General features: G+C 41.2%; 1 protein-coding gene across 3 annotated transcripts in view; it reads right to left on the bottom strand.

The window, feature by feature from the left end:
• SMCHD1 (structural maintenance of chromosomes flexible hinge domain containing 1) overlaps positions 1-12,433 on the bottom strand; it is a 66,646-nt gene extending 54,213 nt beyond the window's left edge. The window contains exons 1-12 of one of the 3 annotated variants that reach the window (XR_004693201.2): positions 12,175-12,433; positions 7,837-7,912; positions 7,067-7,228; positions 6,275-6,357; positions 6,057-6,187; positions 5,125-5,239; positions 4,347-4,466; positions 3,941-4,107; positions 3,565-3,658; positions 2,854-3,064; positions 629-749; positions 359-542 (exon numbers count right to left, since the gene is read on the bottom strand). Coding sequence is in view for 2 of the 3 variants with exons in the window: in XM_035125048.2 (XP_034980939.2) it covers positions 359-542; positions 629-749; positions 2,854-3,064; positions 3,565-3,658; positions 3,941-4,107; positions 4,347-4,466; positions 5,125-5,239; positions 6,057-6,187; positions 6,275-6,357; positions 7,067-7,228; positions 7,837-7,912; positions 12,175-12,333 (1,623 nt within the window). In the remaining variant the exon portion in view is untranslated. Of the gene's footprint in view, positions 1-358; positions 543-628; positions 750-2,853; positions 3,065-3,564; positions 3,659-3,940; positions 4,108-4,346; positions 4,467-5,124; positions 5,240-6,056; positions 6,188-6,274; positions 6,358-7,066; positions 7,229-7,836; positions 7,913-12,174 lie in introns of those variants that run through there. The other 2 variants (XM_035125048.2, XM_035125049.2) reach the window with 2 other exon arrangements.
• Positions 12,434-12,710: the final 277 nt, after the last annotated feature.

Raw genomic sequence — 12,710 nt, 5'->3', positions numbered from 1 at the left:
CCCACAATGTTCCTGACCTACCATCACTTGGCCACTGAGGGGAATTAAAACGGTGACTAGACCCATCTGCTCCGTACTTATTGATGACACTAAAGCCAGATAAGCTTCCCAAGGTCCATTGATGAAGTAGGGAAGGAACCTACCAGAAAGTACTTTGCCCAGGGCCCCCTCAGACCAGGAGCCAGCCCCGACATTATGGTAACACATACCAAACTCCTCAAATACAATGAAAGTCTAAACTTAGGCAATGTAATTTAAAAATCTAAAGTAAGTCAATAAAGTCAGAAAGCTCACATCTAACGGTTCTCTTAATTTATTTACCCAGTTGCGACAAGCAATTAAATTGAACAAGTATTACCTGTCCATTGACGATTCTTGTAAAAAGTGTGTTTCTGTCTTTTAACTTCAGTTCCAAATCCATGAAAGTCAGTTTGTTTGTGCTGACCTGAAATCTGTCATTCGTAAATAACACACCAGAAATTCTGTTGTAACATTCAGATGGGGCAAGACCTCTCTTTTTGGGCAGAGCACACCACTCAAAGCTTAGGGAGAAAGGCAATGATTAGAAACTTTTACAAAAATAATAAAAATAATTAAAATGTAAATTATTGCATAGGTATAATCTTACTCTTCAACAGTTGTGTATGGTATTAGTCTTCCATTCCAAAAACATTCAAAAATAGGCCTTTTCCCTCTTGCTCCCTTTTCTATTACATAGCATTCTTCATCATCATTGTCATCTTTTGATTCTAAATTGAAAAATGAGTGTCAAATTACAAAGGAATGCAAGGACAGAAGACATTGTTCTCCAAAATAGAACATTAAACCACTATTTCTAATTATTTGTCATAGTTTCCCCTCACACATGCAGCAAACTAATAAAAGTTATTCAACACTGGTAAATAAGTAAAGTAAAGTTTGTACAGCTTAATACCCAGTGACCCAATAGGCTTCATGTTTTCTCCCATGTAATTATAGCCCTGCCCTTCACCATGTAGCCTGCCCCAAGGCAGGTTACCTCCAAGCTCAATACTACAAGTTAACGAAGTAAAAGCTAAACAGTACTAGATCATAAATTAAGCTGAATGAAGAGCAGACAGAAACAGCAACATTGCAGTGAGGGATATTCTAATCTCATCCTCCAGCCCCAATTGTCAGTGCAAAAATGTGTGGCTTGACCAGTTGCTGAAATGTATACAGTGATGAAACCAGATGCACCTCAGAAGGCATTCCACAGCCTAGTGGCTACCATAGAGAAGGTCTTCTCAGGTACTGCCACTTCACAAACTTCACAGCACAGCAGAACTGCCAGCAAGGCAGTAATCCTTCAGATATTCCTGGCTTTAGATGTCAACAGAAGTACCTTTAACTGGGCTTACAAGCACACAGGCAACCAGTGGAGGCACAATGTGCACCTGGCCATTTGTGCCCACCAGCACCCTGGTATTCTGCACTGACAGCAACTTCCAAACCAGCAGCTCCACAGAGAGTAAGTAAAAACTGTTCAGTCTTCAGGTTAATAGAGCATTGAGCCAAGTTATCACTTTCCATGAAGAACTGTAGTTGACAAACCTGTCAAGACCAGTAAATAAGACACTTCTATCCACTGAAGCTACCTAGGCAGATTTCCCTATACCCTTTTGGAGAGGTGAGCCATTGCCATACCTGCCGTGGCAGTATGCTTGTCCTGCTCAGCGTCAATGAAAAGGTTGCTGGTTATGGTGGAACCCAGGTAGACAAAATTGTCTACCACTTCAAGCATGTTGTCACCAATGCTGATTTATTGAGTGCTGGCGACGTCCTGACCAAGGATGTTGGTCTTCATCATGCAGGCTTGGGCAAAACGGCTGATGAGACTCTGGAGAGCAGAGCTTTCCAATCTATGTGTCGTGACACATTAGGGTGTCAGCTGAAGTATGTAGGTGTGTCGTGCAAACTCTCCCCTCTCTCCTCCCGGAGCTGGGAAGGGGTTAGTACAGGAATCCCCAAACTTCAGCCATCCAGATGTTTTGGACTACAATTCCCATCATCCCTGACCACTGGTCCTCTTAGCTAGGGGTCATGGGAGTTGTAGGCCAAAACATCTGGAGGGCCGCAGTTTGGGGATGCCTGGGTTAGTATAACCTCTGGTTTGCCAGTAAAACTGAATGACTGTGTCACGATATGATGCATGTTTAAAAAGTGTGTCACCAACATGAAAAGTTTGGAAAGCTTTGCTGTAGAGCTTCCTCGAGAGTGTGATGTCAAGGTTGTGTCATCTTCAAACAGCATCTCCCAGATAATAACCCACCACACTTTTGTCTTGGTATCGTGATGTGCCAGGTTGAACAGACCCTCTCACTTCTTGAATGGACACACACATCACCTGCAGTAGATCTGGAGGCATATGAGAGCAACAGGGAGAAGAATATGCCAAAGAGAGTTGGGTTGAGAACATAGCCCTTCTCCACACTGTTTTTATTATTATTATTATTATTATTATTATTATTATTATTATTATTATTGAGGAGGCATCTGAGAATGAATTGTCATACTGGACGGTGCCACACATGTTCTCATGGAAGGAAACAATCATACTATAGTGCTTAGGTGGGCATCCTATCTTGTTGAGCAGTGTGAAGTGTCCTTTTTGGCTGATGAGGTCAAAGGCCTTGCATCAGGTCTATCAAAGCGATTTACATGGGGCAATAGTTCCCTATTGCTACTCTCTGAAAAAGTCAGAAGGCAGAAGTGAAATCACTTCAGTGCAGTTTTCCCCGCTCCCAAGCTAAAGAGCTGCACAAGGAGAATGCAAAATGTAGCCTTCATTATTAGTACATCAATGAGAAATAGTATGAAAGTTACCCAGCTTACTTGAAGGAAAGCAAGGATCATCAGGATATGTTTCTTTATCATACAAGAAAGGGTGATAGCGTATAACACCTTCCACTACACCTTCTCCAACAACTTGTGCCTTGAACTCAAAAGTATCCGCTGCTGTACTTATATATAATGTCTGCATATCATCTTTAATTTCTCTAAGATTCACAATCTTAGGTGTCTTCCCTTTTTCATACATTGAAATCTACAAATAAACAATAAATAAATGCAAGTTCCTCCTATAAATGTTGTTTGTTGCCACGGTCATCAAGAGGCAGAAATAATACAAACTTAACAACAAGATTTGTGCAAACCAGGTATCAGAAGAACCTGTGCTCCCCACTAACTTATAGCTTATAGGAGTGGTAGTGGCAGGGCTGTTTAAAGGTTAGAGCCATGACTGGAGCTTTAACTCCTTGCAGGGCAGATATACACAATATTAAGTGGGTAGGATCCAGAGGTTTCCACTGTTCAATGGGTAGGATTCCTTATGCTAGCAGAAAGGCACTTTTGCTCATGCAAGGAAGGGACAATATTTTCAGCTGGCAGCCCACTGCATCATTGCTCATGCTATTCCCTGAACACCAGAAGCAATGCAGGGAAAGGAGGAAATGGGAAAGCCCTGTTTTGCAAGTGTAACACTTTGCATAGTCCCTGGTTCTAAGCAAATGTATTTATTTGTAAACCAATGTATATAGATCCTACCTCAATATCAATATTGTTGGAAGTTCTTGCTTCCTTCATTGGCGAATTAATTTCATTTCCTTTTGGTCCATGGATATAGTAATGGTATATGTGTCTGTAAAAAATGGTTTACGTGTCTGCTAAAAGTTTGAATAATATACATTTACAAAATTGGTTCACTATTGAATATTCAAGCAAGCATTTACTTCAAGTTATAAAATGGGCACCCCACAACTGGCAACTGGAAGCCTGAAAGCAGCACTAAGTGTACTAGTATAAATATATAGCAAATTCAATTAATAAATTATTTGTAGAAACTGTACTAAAAAAACTTAAGTAATGCAAGATTTGAGTCAATAGCATTAGAACATAATAACTATTTTAACAAACAACTCACGATAGTTGCCTCGTCCAAAGGTAAAAATTGTTTTTCAGGTACTGCATGTGTTCTGACTGTACTCCTGTAATAACTACTGCAGTAAAACCTTCTTTGTCTTTTTCTTCCATGATAAGATTGTGCAGGAATCGTTCATCATCATTAACAATATGGGAAGAGTCAGATGGCTTTGAGAAATAGGTTTTAAAATAAAATAAAATAGGTCACTTGACTGGAATTGTAACACTATAAACTGGGCAACAACTGCTCTCATCTTTCTTGTGCAGCTGCTTATCAGAAAAGATAAAACTAGTTGGTACAATTAATTTCCCAACAACTGCCTAAACCCTATTAGCTACTTGTTAAGTACTAAGATGACATTTTTTCAAGTATTTTGTATAATTAACAAATAATTTAAGTTCCTAACCTTTCTGTTTCGAATGTATCCCCTGTATATAGCTTCTTTGTTTTTCTCTTTCTTTTCAAAATCTTCTTTAGAAAGGATAAGCTCATGAACATCTTTAGAATCTGCAGGTTTGCTTATCATCTGTTCAAGATTTAAAAAGTTTAAATAATAAATAGAGCAGTTTTAGAATTACAATCCTGGATACAATCCCAGGAGCACACAAAGAGCAAGCTACTGTAAAGAGAAGCCACATCTGTCAAAAGTGCACACAAGATGACAAGAAGGGGTCATCAGTATGCCTCTCCCCCCAGTACAGCACCCAGATATAGAATACACCCCGTCTCATTACTCTGTCGTGTTCAAGACAAAGATTGCCTTCTCTCCACCAGCAGCACAGACTCCTAGCAGAGTACTCATTCATTTGAAGTGTGTAATATCCAGTGTTTGAGACCAGCAGTCCCAATTGCCAGACTGTGGTTCATGTATGAAAACTATTGTTGCCAACTAACAGCTGGGAGGCAAAGGGGGTCCTGTTCGCTTACCAAAGGTCATGAAGGGTGTGGGTAAGCCAAACCAGTGTTCCCAATAACTGCTAACTGGACAGACGTCCTTTCTAATAGTCAATTGGAGACAATGGTCTGATGATTTTCATTATGACTACTGTATCAGCATGGGGCACACTTTACAGGTATGCTGCATACAGAAGCAGGATAACACACATAGCCTGTTGCTAAACTAGGTTAGCTAAAAAGTACCACATAAAATGGCTGAAATTGTAAAAATACAAAATGTTACTTACTCTGGTAGACTGTCCAACAAAAAACACTGCTTGTTTACCGCCAACCCCAAAATATGATATATCACTGTTTAAACTGCGGGGTACTGCTGAAGGACGCACATATCCTGAATGATCACTAATACCAAAATTAGACAAAAAAAAGTAATAGCAGAAACTGTTAAATATGCAAGCGTGAGTATATCAGACATTACTGAAAACTTTTCCAATTAATGAAAATACCAAGCAAGAACACGTAATGCTTACTACTAACTAAACATTACAAATTATCTCCATTATATATTCAAATATACAGAAACATTGATTTGCTTCCTGGTAATTTACTAGAGTGGGGACCCAGGTGGCGCTGTGGGTTAAATCACTGAGCCTAGGGCTTGCTGATCAGAAGGTCGGCGGTTCGAATCCCTGTGATGGGGTGAGCTCCCGTTGCTTGGTCCCAGCTCCTGCCAACCTAGCAGTTCGAAAGCACGTCAAAATGCAAGTAGATAAATAGGAACCGCTACAGCAGGAAGGTAAAGGGCGTTTCCATGTGCTGCTCTGGTTTGCCAGAAGCGGCTTTGTCATGCTGGCCACATGACCTGGAAGCTATACGCCGGCTCCCTCGGCCAATAGTGCGAGATGAGCGCGCAACCCCAGAGTCGGTCACGACTGGACCTAATGGTCGGGGGTTCCTTTACCTTTTTAATTTACTAGAGTATTTCAAGTGGTTGACAAAGTTATCAATGTAAAAACTACATATCTTAACATAAGATAAAAGACATGAAATACTGAGACCTCAAAGTATAATTATTTGGACTTTTTGTTAGCTGTTTCAATTTTTCAGCATTTAAGAACTACGGGAACTTTTAAAAACATGTCCTGAGAACACGGAATTCTTACACAATGAAATTCATCAATTTTATACTTAAATACAATTGAAATTAGAATGTCCTAACCTTTTCATATCACTTTGTCGTGTAAACTTTGATAACCGATACACAGCCCAATTATTCAGTTGTTTAGAACTCATGCCTCTTCCATTATCAATCACGGCAACGGCTGGTTTCCCTTGAGAGTCATCAAATAACTAATTTTTAAAATGAAGAAGAAACAGTATATGATGATACTATCATACAAGCCTGCAAAACACTGGAGTAGCTCCTTAGGTACTTACCAGCTTTAACTGTATTCTCCGGACGGCAGTGTTTTCAGAAGTAGCTGATAAAGAGTTATCAATTAATTCTGCAAGAGCAAATGCTAAACAGAAAGAGAGAAATGTTTGCTAATAATTAAAATTATTAACAAAAATTAGAATATCCACTTTTGACACGTTCCTGAAAAGCAACATACGATACAAGCTATACCTTATCTTCTTTCCCTCTGAAAAGAGGAGTATCTTTCTCTCTGACAGGAGAGGTACTGACAGATGGCTATTAGAAACTTGACAGAGACTCATTCGTACTAAGATGACACTGAATTTTGGTGTCATACTGTAAGTTCAGGTAATGTCTTCTGCTGGGACAATTTCCCAGTCCCAGTCAGCATTTTAGATCAGCCATCCATAATATAATTAGCAGTATTCTGATCTGAGTTCCCCACATACCCCACAATCTAATGTGGGGTGCTATGCCAATACCAGAGATTAAAGGACACTATAGACTGGTACAGCTGTTCAACACATTAAAGTACCGGTATGTTGTTGGAGAGCTTGAGGGGGAGGCAACTTTTTGGGGTTGTAAACTGTGTATGCTATTAAAGGGAAAAGAGGAAGAGGGCTGGGAAACGTTTGTTTTAAACCTGATGATATTTTTTTAAAGATTACTTTAATACTAACTTTATTTTAATTACAGTTTATTTTTTAAATCTATTCATTGAATTTAATAGCAAACATTGGTCTTAATAATACAATGTACTAATTAACTGTGTGTCATACAGTTACAATTCAAAGAATACCTGATATACTTACGCAGAGGATTTTGTCCTTCACTAGCATAGTATTCATACATTCCACTTTTCACAAGTGTATCATAATGTGGTAGGAAATCAATACGCTCTTTTGTTGCAGAGGGGAGTGACTGGTCAACTGATTGTAGCAAATAGAAAGTCATGCCATCTTTAACCATTTCCCCTACAACACATATATGAAATAAAAATCCTTCATTTTTCATACTACTGTTTAAATATATTTTATTAAATATATTTTATTTACTTATATATTTCTTTCATAAAATGTATACACTGTTTGAGCATAAAAAAAACTTCACAGCAGTTTACAAAAAGATAAAACACTACACACATTGTGTTTGGAAAGCAGGACCTGCATGTACATTGTTTTGATTACTTAGTACAAAGCTTCTTTCCTCCTTAGACTTGCAATATAAGTTACTTAGCTTGCATTTATAAAAAAAAACAATTTAGTAATGAAATCAGATATCCGATTAACAAGGGATATTAATTTTCAATTGCTACTACATGAATGTTAGCACTTAACTTTTGTGTTATTCTTTTAAAAAACTGATTTCCATACACAGAGAATAAAAATATTTCTCATTTCTGATTTTATGTTTTGAAATCCTGCTATGTATACAGAAACTAATTAGTGTTATGATAAAAAATAGGAGTCCAGTGGCATCTCAGAAATAAACAATGGGTGAGGCATGAGTTTTCATGCACTTTCCCTACTTTATCAGAGAATATTTTGGTATAGATTGTATCCATTAAGAAAAACTTACGTACCAAAGTTTTCATTTGTGATCTGTATTCTATTTGTGGTTGTGACAATAAAAGTTTCTTTGGAGGAAATGCCAAATACCTACAAAGGCAAGTTAAACATTAAATTAGAAGGGTGGAGGGAGATAAAGCAGAGCTTGGGGTAAAAACATTCAAGAACCTTAAGAAGTGTCCTACTGGATCAGCCAAAAAGGTTTACATAGTGCACTTTCCTTTAACAATGCCTTATTGTTGCCCCGAGCAACTGGCATTGAGAGGCATATTGGACTTGAACCTGGAGAATCTGTTTAGCTGCCCTGGCAAATAGATACCGAAGATACTTCATCCATTAATTTCTCTAATCTAATCTAATCTAATTAATTTCTCTAATCTAATCCCCCTTCAAAGCCATCTAAACATTTTTGTAGGAGAAACTCTATAAGGCTATTGGAGCACATTAGACACTTTCTAAACCACTGAGCCTAGGGCTTGCTGATCAGAAGGTTGGTGGTTCGAATCCCTGTGACGGGGTGAGCTCCCATTGCTTGGTCCCAGCTCCTGCCAACCTAGCAGTTCGAAAGCACGTCAAAATGCAAGTAGATAAATAGGAACCGCTACAGCGGGAAGGTAAACGGTGTTTCTGTGTGCTGCTCTGGTTTGCCAGAAGCGGCTTTGTCATGCTGGCCACATGACCTGGAAGCTATACGCCAGCTCCCTCAGCCAATAATGCGAGATGAGCGCGCAACCCCAGAGTCGGTCCCGACTGGACCTAATGGTCAGGGGTCCCTTTACCTTTATTCTTTGCAATGAGCCCAGTATTTCATGTAGGCACTTTTTGGTTTCTGCTTAATTTGTTTTATAAGTCCACTACAGTCATACCTTGGTTTTTGAACAGCCTATGGTAGTTCTTGAACGTTTTGGCTCCGGAATGATTGAAACCCAGAAGTGACTGTTCCGGTTTTTGAACATTCTTTTGGAAGCCAAACATCTGACGGGGCTTCTGCTGTTTCTGAATTTTTTCTCTTTGCAAACATTTTCATTTCTCCATATGATATTGTACATTCCTCTTATAACCAAGATCTTATTACTTCTTGTAATATAGGACACATTTTGTTCGTCTCATAAATATTGACAAAGTTTTACTCAGCTTTACCTGCAGTCTTCTAGACTTTTAAGCTTAAACTACAGACTAGAATGTCTAGAATGCAGTTTCATTCTGCCCTAGAGAAAGTCTCTGAGCACCTAATCAAAACACTCTTCCTGCGTTTGTTTTACACTTTAATTAGAAGTATTGCATCAGAACATGGTTGGTAATCATTTCTCAGCAGACCTCTATATTGAACAACAAGTCCAAAGCCAAGATGTAGCCTAGTATTTATAAAGTTGTGTACAATTATCTTCACTACTGCAGGAAACAGCATGGTTAAGAGGAATTTAGTAGTTCTGGGTCAGTGTGTTAATCAGGAGGTTGTTTGTTTGAGCCCACCAGGAGATGACTGTTGACAGATTTCTTGCATTGTAGGTAGGGGTTAGACTAGATCGACTCTCGGGATCCCTTCTAACTCTACAATTCTATGATCTCCAATGCTGCCACTTTCCCTCCCTCTTCCTCCTTTTTCTCAGCTCGCTCTTGCAAACAGATCACACACACACACCCCGCACACACATTTCCATGCCTCCTCCTCTCTCGTTTTGCAGCCCCATTTGCACACACTTCCAGTGGTACCTCGGGTTACAAACGCTTCAGGTTACAAATGCTTCAGGTTACAGACTCCGGTAACCCAGAAATAGTACCTCGGGTTAAGAACTTTGCTTCAGGATGAGAACAGGAATTGTGCTCCGGCGGCGCGGCAGCAGCAGGAGGCCCCATTAGTTAAAGTGGTATCTCAGGTTAAGAACAGTTTCAGGTTAAGAACAAATTAAGTTCTTAACCAGAAGTACCACTGTACTGATGTATGCTGCTGCATCTTTAAGATGAACAGAATCTTAAGAGCAAGTCTGGTAGTTAGTTTGTTTAATTACAGAATGTTAAGTTCTGTTGGTTGATGTCAGGGTGGATTTGATTTAAATCAAATCAATTTAAATCATGATTTAAATCACTAGTCAGTAAGACTTGATTTAATTTTTTTTTACAGAAATACTCATTCTTGCTGGTATATATCTTAATATTTACAACCAGATGAAGGTTTCATTTATGGAATAATAAAATTTCAGAGTAGTTTTTACAGTTATATAAAAAATTACTGATTTGGTTATACTATTAGAAATACACAGACAGTTAATTATGAAATTATTGTGAGGTTTAATGGCATCCGTCTGTCTTCAGATATAATGGAGTGCACCTCCGGGGGTAAAGTCAAACTGTTGCATTAGCAGCACTGAAGTGACCTCCCTGAGCATGGGTATAGCCAGGCTTTATGTTGGGGGCACAGAACCTCAGTTAAGTATTTTCATGGATTTACTTGATTGGGGGAGGGCAGTTGTCCTCCCTGCCCATGCCTTATGACAGGCATGTCCAACAGGTAGATCGTGATCTACTCGTAGATGGGGTGTGTGATGGGGTGTGTGTGTCCTTCTGTCAAACCCCACCACCACCAACTTTGGCCAACCCTCCCCTAAAAAAAGCTCAACAACTCCTGGAAATGACAATGGGTAGATCACAGCCGGTCTTTTTATACTGTGAGTAGATCGCTGTCTCTTGGGAGTTGGACGTGCCTGCCTTATGAGGTTATCATAAGAGAACACTTCTTGGGATTTGTTCCACTAAAGGAGACTACAGATGTCTTTATGACAGAAACTCTTATTGGACAGTTCGAGCAAATGGGATTACCAAATGAGAATCTGCGAGCTCAAAGTTATGTTAATGGAAGTAACGTTAAACACCAAGAAAATGGCATACAAAAGAGCCCTGGACGTAAATCCATGTGCCTTTTTTGTGCCCTGCAATGCACACATTTTAAACTTGGTAGTCAATAATGCCGCTAAGTGTTGTATTGAAGCAACTAGTTTCTTCAGTTTGGTTCAATGGATCTATAATTATTTCTCTGCATCGACTCAGCATTGGAAAATTCTAACTAACCGTGTATCAGAATGAGGCATAACTGTAACGCCATTGAACAAAACAAGATGGGGGAGCTGAACTGATGCTTTGAAACCACTGAGATACATCTTGGTAGTATATATGATGCTTAATAGAGTTTTTTTTTAAAAAAAAATAATGACATAAGGTTTATCTGGAAATACTGATGCTACAGCCCTCGATGATGCAATTTGTATGTGTGTGTGTGCGTGTGTGTACAAGTAATTAGCCTTGCCTAGGGCACAAAACAGTCTTGCACTGGGGCTGGAAGTTTGAGTACAGTAGAAGGAAAGTACAGTACAGTACACAGAGGAAAATGAAGTTTGAATCAATAGTAGAGGTTTGAGTAAAGCAAGCTGAGCTGCAGAGACTCTAACAGGAAAACTGAGGTTTCGAACATCAACAGAGGTTTTTGTAGGTTAAGCAGAGGAGATAATTTGATAAAAATAGTTTTCAACAATGGCAGACATTTGATTTGAGCAAGGAGGGCACTGAGGGGAAAAGTGGTTACTTGAAATAAGGCTTCAGTAAAAAGGGAGTTTGACCAGGCTCTGTTACAACAGCTTCTGTACTGAAGCCTGTTCTGATTGTGAAAACTTTAAAACAGCAATCTATCCAGACCTTTCCTATCACTTTCGGTTTAGTGCCCTTCCCTTCTAGCTCCCATGCCAAAGGCTGCTGCGCTTCTGCTGCAACCCGCTTTCTCTTATACCCCCTTCCCCTTGACTTCGTGCAAATCCAAGATGCCGATGAGGCACTGTAAATCCTCCAATGATGAGATTTTTATTATATAGTGAGAGAGACAAGAAAAACAAGCACCCATCCGAAACAGCCCAACAGACTTCTTTGTCAATGGGGCAATGGGGCAAGCCGCAAGTTCACAGCAAGGGACCTGCAGGGCGAGCATTTCCTGCTCCTTCTCAACATGACAGCTCTGCTCCTTCCGAGCGGGCCATCCTCCCTGCATGCAAGAGACACTTTCGCTCTCGCTTCACACCGCGACCCGTCAACCTCGCTCAGCTGCAGGGCCTTCGCGTCGGGCCATTTCGCGCCTTTTCGCCCACCCGTGTCAGAGAAAACCCCACACCCCGCGCGCGATTCGCCGCCCCCACCCCCGTGTCAGAGAAACCACCGGGCGCCCTCGAGTCTGGGCTCTTCGAGCACCCTACTAAAAAGCGGGCAGGCTCCTCTGGGTTGCTGGCTCCCCATCAGTCGGTTGCCCGTTATGCCGTGACGCATTTTTGCCCCCTTCTTTCCCCCTCCCGCCCCCACAAGCGCTTTCTCACCTGGCACACGGCGCTACAGAAGGCCCCGTAGTTTTCCTTAGGACACTTTACAACTTTGTCTTCGTCGTCCGAATCCGCCTGGCGCCGGTCGAACACGTAGACAGACAGGACTTCTCCGCCGCCGCTTTCCCTCTCCGCCGCCTCCTCTGCCGCTGCCATGTTGACTGACAGTTCCCTGCGAGCGAGCGAGCGCCTCAGCTCAACCACCGAGCCGCCCGCATCCGCCGCCGCTCGCCCAGCTCAGAGGAGCGGCTGCGAAGGCAGAGGAAAGGGGCGGGGCGTAGACTGGGGCGGGCCCCTGAGCCCCGCTGCGGGGAACAAAACCCAAAGAGGGGGACGATTCGGACGTGAGGGGGCGGGGCGAGGGAGGGGGCAAAACCGGAAGCGAAAGCGCTCGCGGGAGTTTCAATCCGGCGTCTGTCAAGGGGGCTCCGGCCCGTTCTAGTCCAAGGACGTCACGTCCGCTGTGAAACGCACCATAGCAACTATTGTTCTGGCGAGGTCGAAACCCGGCTAGCTCCGAGAATCAAGGGCGC

Source organism: Zootoca vivipara, chromosome 8, assembly GCF_963506605.1.
Source record: "Zootoca vivipara chromosome 8, rZooViv1.1, whole genome shotgun sequence".
Lineage (NCBI taxonomy): Eukaryota > Metazoa > Chordata > Lepidosauria > Squamata > Lacertidae > Zootoca > Zootoca vivipara.
The sequence above is the reverse complement of the archived record's forward strand: the minus strand, read 5'-3'. Positions and strand labels throughout refer to the sequence as shown.